The following is a 14,892-nucleotide window of genomic DNA, read 5'->3' as shown; positions in this document are numbered from 1 at the left end:
ACTAATATTTTTATATGGATTACACGTTGAAGAAATATTTTAGCTACATTGAGTTAAACAATATAGTGTTAGAATTCATTTCACTTTTCTTTTTCCTTTTTCTAATGTGCCTACATGTGGCTCTCACTTTGTTTCTTTTGGACCACGTGACTCTAGATGAAGGACCCAGGTCCTCCCTCAGCTCTGAGGGGGGACTGCCCCTAGAAACTCTCTGTGCTGGGAAGGTGTCCTCCAGGACTGGAGATGAGGAGGGATTGCCGAATGCTCCTGGAGGGAGGGGCCCCAATCAGGCCAGTCTCTGAGCTTCAAACAGCAATGGGCAGATCCAGGCTCCAGAGTCCCAGCACCACGAGGCATCCAGCCTCCCCCGCAAGGCAGGAGGTCATCCCCGAGCCCTGGCCTCGTCCAATTTCCCACTTGCCTCCCCCTGGCCTCCCACCTCTCCGCCTCCCATCCACCCACCCCCGCCTGCCCCACTGGCCTGAAACAGTCCTCTGGCCACTGCACCCCTCCTCTAAGAGCACAGCTGCTCCCTAGTGCCCACAAATGAAGTCCAGACACCTGGGTCCCATGGACAGAGCCCCACGCACCCCAACTGTCCTCCCCTCCATGCACCCCACACTCCCTCAGGTCTGGTGGCCAGACAGCTCCTGCTGTCAGCATCTCCAGGCCTTTGCTCTGCTGTTCCCTCAGGTTACAATGTCCTCTTCCCACTGCCTCTCTCTTGTCTACAGGACAAATTCCAGAATTTTCAGAGCCCCACCTAAATCCCTCTGCCACAGAGCACCTGCCTTAGTGCCTGGCGGCTCTGGAAACACAGGTGAGAAGACAGAGGGTCTGGGTCTGGTAAGCCAGTTGCACTTCTCCCCCGCCCCCAGCCCCCACCCCCAGGTTGGGGAGCTCCTGGCTATGCCTCTGCGATGTCTCCCTCATCATCTTGCCCCTTGTTGCAGGAATTTGCCCACTCCATGATGCCCCTGCCCCATACTGGACTGTGGTCTTAAGGACCTCTGCCCACCCACTTGCCGTCGCACCTTTCACAAACGTGCTGTTAATATTTGATGAACTCCCGGACCCCCCAAAAGCCCGGAGGAGAGTGGCAATGGTGACACTTCCGGGACACTCAGCATCACCTTGAACGGCCTGAGCACCTCCACGAGCTTAGGGCTCTTCTCTTCCCCCTGCTCCCCCAATCCCAGGCAGGCTCCCGCACACGGACGTGCACGCGCACTCACACCCCAGACATCTGATGGCCGCCCACCAACCGCGCTGTTTCCCGGGCGCCCAGGGACCCCGGCTGCGCGGCTCCTCTGGATCCACTGCCCTCCGAGTGAGCGGCCTCAGCTTTGCCGTCGGGTTTCCCTCCCTCCCTTTGCAGAGCTAAGACCTGAACCCAGGCGCCAGGGGAGAAGACCACCCCTCCACCTTGCCCCCACTGGCGCGGCCACCGAGGTCTCCCTCCTCCAAGACGAACCCGCCCCCCCTCAGCTGATTCCTCCCGGAACCCCCGGGGGAATCTCTTACACTCGGGCTGTGAAGTTCTGGGTATTTTTAGGCCAGCGATAAATAATTCATAGGGAACGTGGCATCGGGCTCCCCCCGCGGGAGGAGGGGGCGCGAGCGGCGAGGGCCACCGTCACCCGCGGCTCAAGGACACTCGCGATGCGGCGGCAGCAGCGGCGGCAACTCCGGGCGCGGGGACCCGCGCCACGCCTCCTGGCGGCCAAACTGGGCACCACGCACTCCGCGCCCCCCGCCTCGCTGCTACCCTCTGAGGGGGTCCCGGCTCCCAGGTCCCCATCCCCACTGCCCCAAGCTGGGTCGCCAGCCCAAGCCCCGCGGGTGGGGGGCGCCGAGTTCGCCTGGCAGGCGGGGCTGTAGGCGGGTACCAGCCCAGCCCTGCCCTAGGGAGAACCCAGGAGTCCGGTTCCCGACCTACCCAGTCCCCTTCACGCTCCTCTTCGAATTCCTAACGGGGTTTAGGAGCAGGTTGGAAACGGACTTGGGGAAGCCAGAAAGAAACTAGACGGGCTCTGAGACTGAGCAGACGAGCTCCCGCCGCCCAAGTTCCTTTCCTCAGTTTCTCCATAGCCCGGGTCGGATCGAGCCGGGGCAGTGCCACTGTCAGAGGACTGGGGACTGGGCCCCAAGTCCCGACGGGTGAGCAGTAGGACAAGTGGGGTGAGCCTCAGGGCCCCGCGGGAATTCCCCCTTCGCTCACCCAGCAGGACCTTGGGATGGGTCGTGGGACGCACCCTTGGCGATTTTCTGGCCACTGGGTGCTTTTGCCTTCGTTTGGACCTCGCCCTGCCCACCTAGGCCTGGCACGAACCGCCTTCTGCCGCAGGAGGCTCAGTGGCTCCCCTTCCCCGCCGTCGGAGATCCTGATCGAAGCCCCGGGGGACCAGAGCAACACGTCGGTGGGGCAGCCAGGGCCCAGCGCACCCAGGCTCTCGGCTCTCCCAGGTCCTCTTCGCCCACCCTTCCTTTCCCCTCCTCGGAGCCTGGGTCCGCCGGGCGCGGGTCCAGCATTTGGGAAGAGCCCACCACCCGGTGAAGCCCACGCTGATTTCCTGAGGTCAGAGGAGGGAGCGCTCTACCGAAGGAAGAGCTGGGAGGGGAGGACCTGGGGGACTTACAGCCGGTGAAGGGGCGGGAGTGTGAAGGCAGATGCGCGCGGTAGGTGCTCAGCAGACCTCCGGGAGCAGGGGGCCGGGCTCCTGGAGCCACCGACAGCCCCCTTTCGTCCTCTCTGCTCCGTGCCCTCTCCAGCCCCCTCCGCTCTGGCCGAACCCAGCCACGGCCCCAGCTCCCAGCCCCGCTCCCCAGCCCCGCTCCCCAGCCCCCGCCCGGCTTCCAGCAGCAACAGTTGTGGGGCCCGCAGCCTAGACTCCCACGTCCCCACACCGCACCCTCCCCTGCGGTGCCGCGGTGCCGGGCGAAAGACCTGGAGGGCTCAGCGACCCAGGAGACGAACGTCTTGGGCGCCTCGCCCGCGCCCTTCCCTCGCGCCCGCCGCGCGCCTGTCACCTCGGCCTCTTCCTCACCTCTTCTCCGCCCGCCCGGGTCCAAACCCCAGGCCCGGTCCCCGAGGGTCCCGGTCCCCCGGCGCCCCCTTCCTGGGGTTCCCTGCGTCCACCAGACTCTCCCCGGTGCCGCGCCATCTGTCTCCGCTGTCCTTGCCCGCGCGGCGCCTGAGCCCAGCCCCAAGTTGGCGGCGAAGTTGGCGCCCCCGGCCCGGCGCCCGCCACTCACCGGGGGGAAGGGGCGCTGCGCCCGCGCCCAGAGCCCGCGCCGGCCGCCTCCCGCGCGCTGCATGTCCCCGCGCCTCGGTTCAGTGCGCTGGCGCGTGCTGTGCTAGCCCGGCGGGCGCCTGAGCTAGGGCGCCGCGGGGCCGGTGCCCGTGGCGCGGCCTGGGGCGCTGGACCGGGCCCGCCCCCCGGGCCCCTCTAGTGGCCCGCTCGGCGCCCGGCTCCGTCCCGGGCTGGGCAGCGCGCCGCGCCCAGGCTTCCAAGGTTCGCCGACCGGCTGTGGCGGAGCGCTTGCCGCCGCCGCCACCCGCGCGGGCCCGCCCCACCGGGGCCCGCAGCCTCCGCCCCGCCCCGGCCCGCCCGGCCGGCCTCCCCGCCGCCCGCTCCCGTGCTGTTCTAGGACTCTTGTTGCCCGCCCTCGCGTCCCCTCTCCCCTCTCCACGGCTGTGTCCCCAGACCCGACAGGACACTCGGGACCAAGTGCAACCTCGGAGAAAACAGGCTGCCCGGAACCCCGGGTTCGAGCCCGAAGCTCACTGGGTGTGTGACCTTGGGCCGGTTAATTCCGAGAAGCCCCCTGTCTATAAAGTGAGGCCAGCATCTTGGGGCCTGGTGTAAAAGACGGAGAACAGGCTACGGACATTGAGGTACTATTTTTTCAAGTCTTGTCAGTCTGGCTGGAAACCAACAAAGGCGGGAAGGACAGAGTGGGGGACCCGCCCCAGACAGAGGGGCCACAGGGAGCAGATGGGGCAAGCTGCTGCCCAGCTCTCTCTGTTCTTGTTTGGGTCGTACTGGGGACTAACCAGGGAGGGGACCCAGCAGTAGGGCCAGCAGAGCAGGCAAGGTGCCTGCCGTGTGGGCAGAAGGCAGGTCGGCTGCCGCAGCAGGACCAAGCTGAGAAAAAGACGGTGGGTGCCAGCACTGGCTGCCAAAACCCCTCAAGCCCCCAGGAGGCCCCTGAACAGGGAGCTGGCTCTGCAGCGCCACCTGGTGACTGGAGGGGAGCTGCAGCTGGAAGGTGACCCCGGGCCCCAGAAGAAGTCGCACATCAACCACCGTCCCTCGGTTGCAGGTGTTTTATTTCCAGCATATTTCCGACCTGGTGACCCTCCAAAGTCCAGCAGGAGATAGGCAGGAGGGAGGAAGGTCAGCCTGCACCTGCACCCATCCCTAACTAAGGTTATCTCCTTGCTGAGAGTTACCCACAGTGGCAAGAGCGACTTTCTGGCACGAGGAAGTGCTCAGAGGCCCCTGGCAAAGGGGCAGCCAAGGCCCCACGCCAGGACGGCCAGGCAATGCAGCTGTGGTGCAGAGTCCTGCTCAGACTGACCCCGATCCCTCTCCCCCGCACAGCACTCCTCCCCTCCGTGCCTGCCTGGGATCTGGTCTCAGCGTCCCAGCAGCCGCAGCATCTCCTGAGGATCCAGCAGCTTCTCCCTGGGCTTCCCCGCACCCTGGCCCCGGGACACCTCCTCAGCATCCAGCTTCTCCCAGTCCGAGAAAGAAACAGGCCAGACCCCTGCGGCAGAGGGAAGATGGGTCACTGCTTTCACCTCCTCCTCTACCCCAGCCCAGAGCAGCCCCCTTCCAGACAGTGAAAGGCCCAGGGAACCCCCACCCCACCTCCCAGGAGCTCACACGGGGCCCAGACCTCGGCGGCCGAGCAGGGCCTTGATGGCCGCATAGCCAGGCCTGGGGCCAGACGGCAGCAGCCCCGCTTTCAGGTCCTGCAGCAGAATCTGGCCGGTGACGAAGCTGTCAGTCATGGTAGTGGTGATGACACCTGTGGGCCCGCGCTTCACCCAGCCGCTGCAGTAGAGGCCTTGGAGAGGGGTAACAAAGGGGTAAGGAATGGGGAGTTGGCTGGACACCCCTGGCAAGCCTGGGCCTCAGCACACACACATGTACGCACGCCTCCATACACCCCACGGCCTCCCAGCATCCATCAGCTGGGCCCACTCTGGCCGCTGGCCCACTGCCCTCAATGCTTCCCAACCTGTATTTACCATGCCATCCCCCTTACACCTCAGTGTCCCTGTAGACCAGGAGCTCCCTGTAGGAGCTGGGTCCTGCCCACCTTGTTTCAACAGGCTCTCAGTAAACACTGAACGAATTAATGAATGACTAGACAGGTCTGTGGATATGAAATCAGGCTGGAAGCTCGCTGAGGCCAAGGGGCTGCTGCTTCATCTCCAGTCCCAGCACTAGGCCTAGCCCAGAGCAGGCCTCAGTAAACTGAATGACTTAATAAACAGACACATGTGTGGGCATCTCAGCTAGACTGGGAGCTTCCTCTAGGGCCAGGAGGAGGCTGGGGCAGGGCCAGGGTCTTGGGACAGGGCCTGGCTCAGAGCAGGTTCTCAATGCATGTCACCAGATGAATGAATGAATGTGAATGGCCCCGGGAGACGCCAGCCTCCCTGCCCCCCACTGCACCCTCTCACCTGGCACATCCACAACCCGGCCCTCCATATTGGGGATGACCCCGAGTTTGGGGTCAAAGGGCACACTGGGGTCGATGGGGCAGCTCTTATAACCAATGCTGCTCAGTACCAGCCCACAGGGGAGGTCCTCCACGGCTCCAGTGGGCACTGCCCGGGTGGCCTCACCAACACCCTGTGGGGAGAGGGTGGGAAGCACCAGGCTGGGGCTGGGGAGATTTGAGAATGGGGGTGTCTTTGGGTAACAGGAGACTCACCTCCAGTCTGGTGACTGCCAGGCGGATGCCTGCCGCTCGCCGCCCATCTGGCGAGGGCAGCACCTGCTGAGGGCTTCGGAAAAAGCGGAGGCCCCAGGCGCGGGAGGCCGATGCCCGGCGGGCAGCCTCCGCCACCCCTGGCTTCTCCGTGGCTGCTCGAAGCAGTAGTTCCACCAGCCGCTTCCTCGGGCGAGGGACCTCTGTTAGCAACACAGAGCATCTCAGGGCGGCGTCCGGGTTACAGCCCTCTCCCCTAATGCCCTCTCCCGAGCCCTCTCTGACCTAGACCATCCCCTCCCTAGTGAGCCGGGGGGCCGGGCCAGGGCCCCTCACCCTTGATTCTGTCCTGAAGGCCCAAGAAATCCGCAGGATCCAAAATGGGCCGAGTTCCTGGTAACTGAATCATCTCCCGAAGCTCCTTGGTGGTGTGGGCGGGGAGTGGGGGAGGAGTCAGGCCCAGAGCGCTGTCCACTCCTGAGCCCACCCCAGAGCCCAGCCCAGGTGGGAGACACCACCAGCTCCCACCAGCACGGAAGGCACTGGGCCCCAGGGGGGGCCCTGCCTGGCTCTCCCTCTTCCACCCCAGGCAGCTCTGCCCTGCCACACCCCCCAAGGAGCAGACCATCTACTTGGGACCCTGGCCCCTCTCCCTCAGGCCCCAGCACCTTAATGGTGAAGGCCACTTGCAGGGGTCCACGTCGGCCCACTATCCACACCGTCTTCACCTGACTCTGTCTCAGTGCCCCCAGGGCAGCCTCCGTGATATCCGTTTTCTGGCACAAAAGGAGGACCTTAAAGTCGTTGGACACTGACAGCAGAAGGGGGACCTCTCCATTGGCTGGGTGGTGAGAAGGTTGGCAGCCTGAAGTGGCACCGCTGCCCATCCCCCCGGTGGCCGGATGGAGCACTGCTGCCAATTCTGCGAATGGCTCCAATTAGTAGCAAACCAGGCCCACGCTCTTCATTCAACAAGTGTTTACTGAGTGTTTACCACGTGCCAGGCACTGTGCAAAGGGCATGGATGGGGGGGTGTCAATGTTGAGCAAAAGAGACGTGGTACTGGCCTTCACAGAGCTTCTGATCTGGTGGAGAGAGAGACTTATCGAATATTCAATAAAAAGTATAAAATCGCAGTGGTGACAACATGCTTTGAAACAGAAGTAGCCAAGTCTATGGGAGGAGAGTATTACAGGGAAATGGACCTATTCAGGTCCATGGAGGCTTCCTGGAGGAAGGGAGAACTGAACCAAGAACTAAAAGATGCAAACAGGTTAACGGGCAGGAGGGGAGCTGAGAGGGTTCTGAGCAAGAGGAATGGTGTGTGTATACTGAAAACTTTTTTTAAAAAAAGCCTATGGGGGGGCTTCCCTGGTGGCGCAGTGGTTGAGAGTCCGCCTGCCGATGCAGGGGACGTGGGTTCGTGCCCCGGTCCGGGAAGATCCCACATGCTGCGGAGCGGCTGGGCCCGTGAGCCATGGCCGCTGAGCCTGCGCGTCCGGAGCCTGTGCTCCGCAATGGGAGAGGCCACAACAGTGAGAGGCCCACATACTGCAAAAAAAAAAAAAAAAAAAAAAAAAGCCTATGGGGGCTTCCCTGGTGGCGCAGTGGTTGAGAGTCCTCCTGCCGATGCAGGGGACGCGGGTTCGTGCCCCGGTCCGGGAAGATCCCACATGCCGCGGAGTGGCTGGGCCCGTGAGCCATGGCCGCTGAGCCTGCGCGTCCGGAGCCTGTGCTCCGCAACGGGAGAGGCCACAGCAGTGAGAGGCCCGCGTACAGCGGGAAAAAAAAAAAAAGCCTATGTAGCTGCAGAATGTGAAGGGGGAAATGGTATGAGACGAAGCTCACGGGCTGCCTTCTAGAAGGCCTCTGCCCAGCACCAAGGGGAAACAGAGGCTCAGCGTGGAGGCACGAGGCCCAAACCCTGCAGACAGGGGCACCCTCTCCTTGGTGTGACCCCCACTCCACCCCTCCGGCCTTTGACCTACCCACTCACCTCCAGGTACTCAGGTGGCGTCAGCAGGATCCGGGCCACATCCAGAGCCACATTCCCCTGCCCCAGAACCACGGCCGTGTCACAGCTCAGGTCCGGCGCCAGCTGGAGGACAGAGGTCTGGATAGGGGTCCCCTAACTTCGGCCCCAGTCAGGCTAATCTCAGCCTCACGCCCAGTCCCCGGCCGCACCCTCAGGCTCCCCTACTCTCGGAAAGTCCACCCGCCCAGAGCTTCAGCTCAGGTCCCTCCACCCCGATCCGGCGCCCCCTCTTCCCAGGGGCCTCGCCCCTCGGCCAGCCTGATGTTTCACATCTCATCTCACTGCGCGCTTCCCAGGCCTGTGGCTCCCTCTTCCCCAAGCTGCGGCAGCCAAGAGCTGCCCCTGGCCCCGGTGGAGGAGTGGGGAGGAAGAGGCCGGGGGAGCGCTCCCCAAACTCACCTTCCGGTTCTCAGGAAGCCCATTGTACCAGCCCACAAAGGCCCGGGCTGAGAGCACGCCCGGCAGCTCCTCTCCGGGGATCTCCAGGCCCCGATGGTCCTCCGCCCCGTAGCTCTGAGGAAAGACCCAGAGGCCTCAGCAGCGGCTAAGGGGCCAGGCAGCCCCCGCCGGGCTCCCAGCGGCCTCCTTCCGGCTCCTCCTCCACAGCCTCCGCCGTGGCCCTCACCCCTAGGTCTTCCACCCGCTGCCACCAACCACTGCGGCGGCCCTGCCCCCTCCCCGTCTGCGCTCACCAGCACCACGGCGTGGTAGGCGTCCCGCAGCTCCTGCACGGTCACATCCCTGCCCACCACCACGTTGCCGTGGAAGGCACAGCGGTCAGAGTGGGCCGTCCGGGTAAAAGTGTTGATGACATTCTGCCGGGGCCCGGAGTGGGAGGGGTTAGAGGGTGGGGCAGCTCCAGGGCCCGTGGCTATGCCACCCTCACCCCACAATGTCCGGGATGGCATCCCCCCAGAGGGCCTGGGGTCATTCCATGCAGTCAGGGAGCCTCCCTTCCCTCCTCACCTCAACCAAAGTCTCCAAAGCCCTGCTCTGAGCCCAGAGAGACCCACCTTCACCTCGGGGTGGTCGGGCGCCACGCCAAAGCGCACCAGGCCGAAGGGCACCAGCTGCTTCTCGTAGATGTCCACGTGGGCCCGGGAGTGGTGCTGGGGGAGAAGGCAATGGCTGTGGGGCCGAGGGGGGCCCCTGTGGGTCCTGCCCTTCCCAGGACAAAGCAGGAGAGCCCAGCTCAGTGGGCTAACAAGGTGGCCTTGACCCTCTGCAAGGAGAGAGAAAGGCCCACGACTCCCCATCTGCCTAGAGAGCCGGGCTAGAGGAGTGGGCAGCACAGGGCCAGGCAGCCAAGGCCAGACTTCAAGGACTGCCAGCCCACTGAGATGGCGAGAACTCTGGCCAACCAAGGAAGATGGCAGCTTTCCCTCCACTGGAGTCATATCAGGGGAGCTTCTTCGTCTACTTGGGTCAGACGTGACACACAGCCCTGCCCTAGAACCCGCGGACACTTCTAGAAATGCCCAGCCCACAGATGACCTGAGAACCACCCTTGGAAACTCACACCTGCTTCAGCTCTAGCCTCCGAGACCATCCTGTTGGAAAGCGGACCAGCAGGACAGAGACTTAGAGGCACAGCTGCGGCATGAGGGGAGCAGAGGGGATGGAAGTGGCCCTACTCCTAGTCTTAGAAAAAACAATCTCACTCGTATGTCGGTTCCACATTGCCTGCCCCCCACCCCGGGGCACCCAGAGGGGCCGTGGGGAAGGCTCAGGTTTGGGGGTCGGGCAGACAAGCGTGGTGTAGCTCTGCCACCAAACAGCGCGTGGCCCCGGCAAGTCCCAGCGTCCGCCTGGGGCTCAGTCTCTTCCTCTGTAAACCGGGACAGATGACACGCCCCTCAGGGTTGTTGGGAAACATCCCGGAGGCCAGGACGGTGAGACTCTGGGCCACAAGCAGGTTCAGGGTCAAGCAGTTGGGGCTCCCGTGGGTGACACTACCCTGCCTTGTGCCCGATCAGGCTGTGGCGCGATTCCACACTCCCGATTCAGTGGGACTCGAGGCAAATGAGCTCCTGCCCTCCAGCAGCCCTCAGCCCAACAAAGCCTCCCGCTCAGCTCCTTGCCTCTGTCCACATCCCACTGCCTGCACCCAAGTCCCGGCCCTCCACGCGCCCATCGTGCCTCCCGACTCTCCCCACCCCCCTCAAGCCCCGCTGACGTCGCTGTGCCCTTGAAGAGCTGCAGCTCTGGAGTCAACAGCCGCGGGGCCAACCCAGCCCCACTGCTATCTGACTCTGTGCCGCTGGAATGTTCCTTACTGGACCACAGAACATTCCTTCCGGCGTGGGCTTCTGGATGAAATGAGCAAAGCCTACACCCTTAGCCCAGGGAGTGACCTGCTGTGGGTGTTCAATCAAAAGCTGTCATTACCGTCACACCACCTTGCTCACAAACCTTCCCTGGCTGTCCTGCCGCGGGACAAAGTTCAAACTGCTGAGCCTGGAGGTCGATACCGGACGCTATCCGCCTTTCCATCTTATCTTCCCTTCTTTCCAGCTGTGGAGCCTTCCCTCCAGCTCACAGCGCTCTCTCCAAGGCCACCTCCATAAGGCTCAACCCGCTGGACCTATTTACTGGTTCTCTCACAGGACTGGCCTCATCTTCCAGGATGCCCCTCCTCCCTAGCTCTCACAGGTCCCTGGCTGTCCCGCTGGCTGTTCTTTTCCAGGCCCCTATTTCTCCGTCCCCCCTCTAACAAGAATATTCTCTGAGGTTCTTCCAATCTGAGACACCCCCTTCCCTTGCCCCCGCACACATTCCCTGGGGAATTGTCATCCGCTCCCTCCTGTGACCTCAAATTCCCGTGGACTTACTGATGACATTCTACTCTCTCTCTTCTGCCCAGACCCCCCACCAAGCCTGAGACCCCTGAACAGCTCACCCCTGACACCTCACACCCATTGGGATGAAAGTCAGTCCTCCCCTCCCCCAAACCTCTCCCCCTCTGCTCCGGGGTCAGAAGCTGGGGCTCCTCCCTGACTCCCCTCTACCCTGTCCAATCAGACCCCCATCCTCCCCACTGCTCTTTCGGCCACTAGCCCTGCCTCTCGCTCTGCAGGCAGAGAGAGGGCACCAGATCAAAAACGGGGTGCTCTCAGTCCCTTGCCTAAAACCCTTCACTGAAGCCAACCACCTATAGCAGCAGGCAGGGGGTTGTTTTCAAATGTTGATTCCTGGGCCCCAGACACAGTTTGATTAGGTGGGAACTAGGCCCAGAAATGTGTATTTTCACAAGTCCCCCAGAGGTCTCTGATGGAGGGAAGGGGGGGGACAGCACCAAGAGAAACTGCATGAGTCCAAGCTGGTCTTCCCAGTGTCTTCCCACAGTCCAAGCTGTGGCTTCCCAGCCACAAGGATCTGGGCCCGCCTACCTCCTCCAGCCTCTGCTCTCACCCCTCCACCCTCACTGCACACGCCCACCTTCCTGAACTCAACGGTCCCCAAACCCGCATTCTCTTTCCTCTGGGTCTTTGTCACATGGTTCTCTGTGCCTGGGGCCCTCTGGCCTCTTACCCATTCCCCTGCCCCACCGGGCTTGTCCTTCTGTCCTTGAGACAGTAATCTGGACGTCACCTCCTCCAGGCTGGGTTAGGTACCCCTCCTGTACACGCGCCCCCCCCCCCCACATCAGAGCCCTAGAATACCGCATAAACCCTCTTCCCACCACTCCACAACCTCCCACAGTAGACTGTCAGGTCCTTGAGCATGGGGACCACGTCTGTCCTGCTCGCACCCATGTTCCCAGTGCCAAGCTGTGCCTGGATCATGTCAGTGTCCAGTGGTTGGTTACTGAATGGCCCAGCGTGGAGCTTAAGAGCAGCCTCTGCCATCGGAGTGCCCACGCTCAGAACCCAGGCCTTCCCTGCTCAGAGGTGGGGCCTTGGGCAGCCTCGCTCAGTTCTCATCTGTGAAGCAACAGTCGTGCCACCTGCTTCGCAACTTGTCTTGGGGATGTGATGAGACGCTGTACACACGGTGCCTGACTCGGCTAAGTGCCACTGTCCCAAGTGTGCTGCGCGTGTCCCTGCCGCGGGAGCACAGCCAGTCGCTTGGAGCTCCCAGTGGGCCAGGACCAGCCTGTAACTGGCCTCGGTGCCCATCCCCCAGCACCCCCCCCCAGGGAAAGTATGTGCAGGCCAGAGCCTTTGTTCACACTGGGGACATTGAGAATCCTGCCTGGGAGGCCTACCCGCCTCCCTCTCCAAACTTCAGGCTCCGCTCGCACAGTGCCCCTTACACAGAGCCCTCCAGGACCTCCCCAGCCCCTGGGAGATCCCTGGTCTTCCTGCCAGCGCCCGTGCGGGAGGCCCTCTCCAGAGCCTGAGACCACCTTCAACTCACTTCTCCAGGAAGCACTTTCTGACTGACCCCACCCAACTGGGCTCACGCTGGTCACTTCATCGTAATTAGCTCTCTCCCCTGTGCTGCTTGGAAGCCCTGCTTAGGTCACTTTTTGGCAGGGTGACCGACTCATCCTGGCCTCCCCAAGACCCTCCCAGTTTAACACTGAAAGCCTTACATCCTGGGCAAGCTGAGCAGGTTGATCGCCCTACTTTTTAAGTATTAATATCTGCATATGTGTGTGTGTGTGTGTGTGCATGTAATTAACATATTCATCCTTTCTCCTCTCTCTCCACAGCAAGGTCATCGTCCTACGTCTCAGTCAGCCTAGGTCTCCCGCACCCCTCCCCCACCCCACCCCACCGCCACCAACTCAACACCAACCCATGATTCTCCCTCCCTCCTCCCTCCCGCCAAGGTCTTCCGAGGTTTCAAGGGTGACCAGCAACCTTGGGGCCCTGCCCACCAAGGCTAATACTATAAACCTTGAGACCCCAGCCATGGGGTGGGGGGAAGGCGTGGAATGGAGGGTGGAGAGCACGCTGGAAGACCAGCATGGTATGGGGAGGGCTGGAGCTATTGGCGAGGAGAGTGCAGTGAGGGGCCTAAAGTTACAGAAATCCCTGAGCAGAGGGGGTGGCCTCAAGATGCAGGATGTTCGGGACAGAGTGGAGACAGAGGAGAAAGAAGGGAAGACGAGGGGCAGAACAAAGTCATCACGCAGGTCTGCATAAGCTCCCTGGAGTACTTGGCCAAGAAGGCATAGCCGACCGTCTGCCACAGACCCCTGACCATCACCCATGAGGCAAACACACTTCTCTTCTAGCTGAGGACCTAGAGTGGGGAGCCCCAGGTGACAAAGCATGCAGGAAATGTCCCGTCTAGATGGGCTGGGAGCCCCTTCCCCTTCAGGGACCCAGGAGTGCTTTTAAAACCCAAAGGAGTGGAGCTTGCCCTTAGGATTGGAGCAGCAGGTGAATCATGGGAAAAGGAACCAGGAGGAAGCGGCTTACCTTTAGCAGGTGTTGGGCGGTGTAAAAGCCAGCTGGGCCACTGCCCACCACACAGATCTGGGGGGTCTGCTCCTGTGTGGAGAACTGCTGGCGGAAGCCTAGGGCAGGGGGGACCGGGGAGGAAGGTCAGTTCAAGACTCCCTCCCGGGACTTCCCTGGTGGTACAGTGGTTAAGAATCCGCCTGCCAATGCAGGGGACGCGGGTTCGAGCCCTGGTCTGGGAAGATCCCACATGCTGCAGAGCAGCTAAGCCTGTGCGCCACAACTACTGAGCCTGCGCTCTACAGCCCGCGAGCCACAACTACTGATGCCCACGGGCCACAGCTACTGAAGCCTGTGCTCCTAGAGCCCGTGCTCCGCAACAAGAGAAGCCCCAGCAATGAGAAGCCCGCGCACCGCAGTGAAGAGTAGCCCCCACCAGCCGCGACTTAGAGAAAGCCTGCACTCAGCAACGAAGACCCAACACAGCCATAAAGAAATAAAATAAAATAAATAAAATTTAAAAAATTAAAAAAAAAGACTCCCTCCCTATCCCAAGCCCCAACTTCAGTGTCCAACAGAAAACGGGGTTTCCCAGGCTTCACCCTCATCTGTGCACTCCTTCTCTCTTTCCTCAAAGCTTTGGCGTTTGCAGGGTCCCTTACTTCATCTGAATTCCCAAAGGCTGTGTCTCCATCCAGAGCCCTCATCTCACCCATGAACTTACCATGCCGCTGAAGATGGCCTACTCGACAATCCCCATCACCCCTGAAGTTTCCCTGCTCAGCACTTCTTAATTTTTCTCACCGGGTTCCCAACCCACCCAGCTAGAATACCACATCCTTCCAAGAGACCCCATATCGCCCCTGTGGATCTCCCCACAAGGCCCCATTTTACCTCTTCTTACCTCTCTCTCCACAGAGCCCTCTATTGCCCATAGAGGCCCCTGTTTCGCCTCAGACTTCCCTCTCGCCCCACAGACCTCCTTATCACCCCCCATTCACTCCTTCTCACTTCTGTGGACATCATGGTCTCCCCTTCTCACTTTTGTTGACCCCTGTCTCACCCCAGGAGCCTCACATATTGCCGCACACGCCGCCACCTGCCCCTGTACACCACCCCCATCTCATCTGCATGAGTGGACCCCTCCAGTCTCGCCCCTGGTCCCCTCTCTCTCCCCTCTCCAGCCCTGAACCAGCTCGGCTCTTACTCCTATACTTAGCGCTCGCAGGCCTCCCCGCGCTCCCATTCAGCCCTACAGGTGCCCTGCTCCTACTCTGGGTGCTTTCGGAAGGAGGCGGCCGGGTCCGAGGCCATGCCGTCCAGGGCCACCAGCGCCAACAGCGCGGAGCCATGCCTGGAAAAAGCAACTAGACAGCGGACCCGACCCCGCCCTGATCTCCCGCGCCGGCTCCGGCCCCGCCCTCGTCCTTCTTGGGACCCCGCCCACAATTGCGGCCCCGCCCCAAATCCCGCCTCCCACGCTCCAGGAAAGCACAGCGTGGCGGCTCCACCCCCACACACGAAAGAATCCTGCCGCCCTAATGAAAAGCCCGC

The 14,892-nt window shown here is 62.1% G+C and overlaps 1 protein-coding gene across 5 annotated transcripts; it reads right to left on the bottom strand.

Annotated features, from left to right (window-relative positions):
• Positions 1–4,322: 4,322 nt before the first annotated feature.
• On the bottom strand, positions 4,323–14,732 carry FDXR (ferredoxin reductase; the record flags this gene model as incomplete). 5 transcript variants are annotated; one of them, XM_079904707.1, is made up of 13 exons in its annotated part: positions 4,323–4,773; positions 4,906–5,076; positions 5,699–5,870; positions 5,953–6,152; positions 6,286–6,370; positions 6,618–6,725; positions 7,946–8,047; positions 8,384–8,497; positions 8,677–8,799; positions 8,998–9,090; positions 13,357–13,428; positions 13,902–14,020; positions 14,612–14,690. In XM_079904707.1, the coding sequence occupies 13 exons, from the start codon at positions 14,688–14,690 to the stop codon at positions 4,643–4,645; spliced, it is 1,569 nt and encodes a 522-aa protein (XP_079760833.1). In that variant the 3' UTR covers positions 4,323–4,642. The 5 variants fall into 5 exon arrangements, with proteins under 5 accessions (XP_079760833.1, XP_079760831.1, XP_079760832.1 ...); XM_079904705.1 differs by lacking the exon at positions 13,902–14,020 and having other exon boundaries at positions 8,998–9,093; positions 13,357–13,454; positions 14,612–14,732; XM_079904706.1 differs by lacking the exon at positions 13,902–14,020 and having other exon boundaries at positions 8,998–9,093; positions 13,357–13,454; positions 14,546–14,699.
• Positions 14,733–14,892: the final 160 nt, after the last annotated feature.

This window comes from Stenella coeruleoalba (assembly GCF_951394435.1).
Source record: "Stenella coeruleoalba genome assembly, chromosome: 19".
Classification (NCBI taxonomy): domain Eukaryota; kingdom Metazoa; phylum Chordata; class Mammalia; order Artiodactyla; family Delphinidae; genus Stenella; species Stenella coeruleoalba.
The sequence above is the reverse complement of the archived record's forward strand: the minus strand, read 5'-3'. Positions and strand labels throughout refer to the sequence as shown.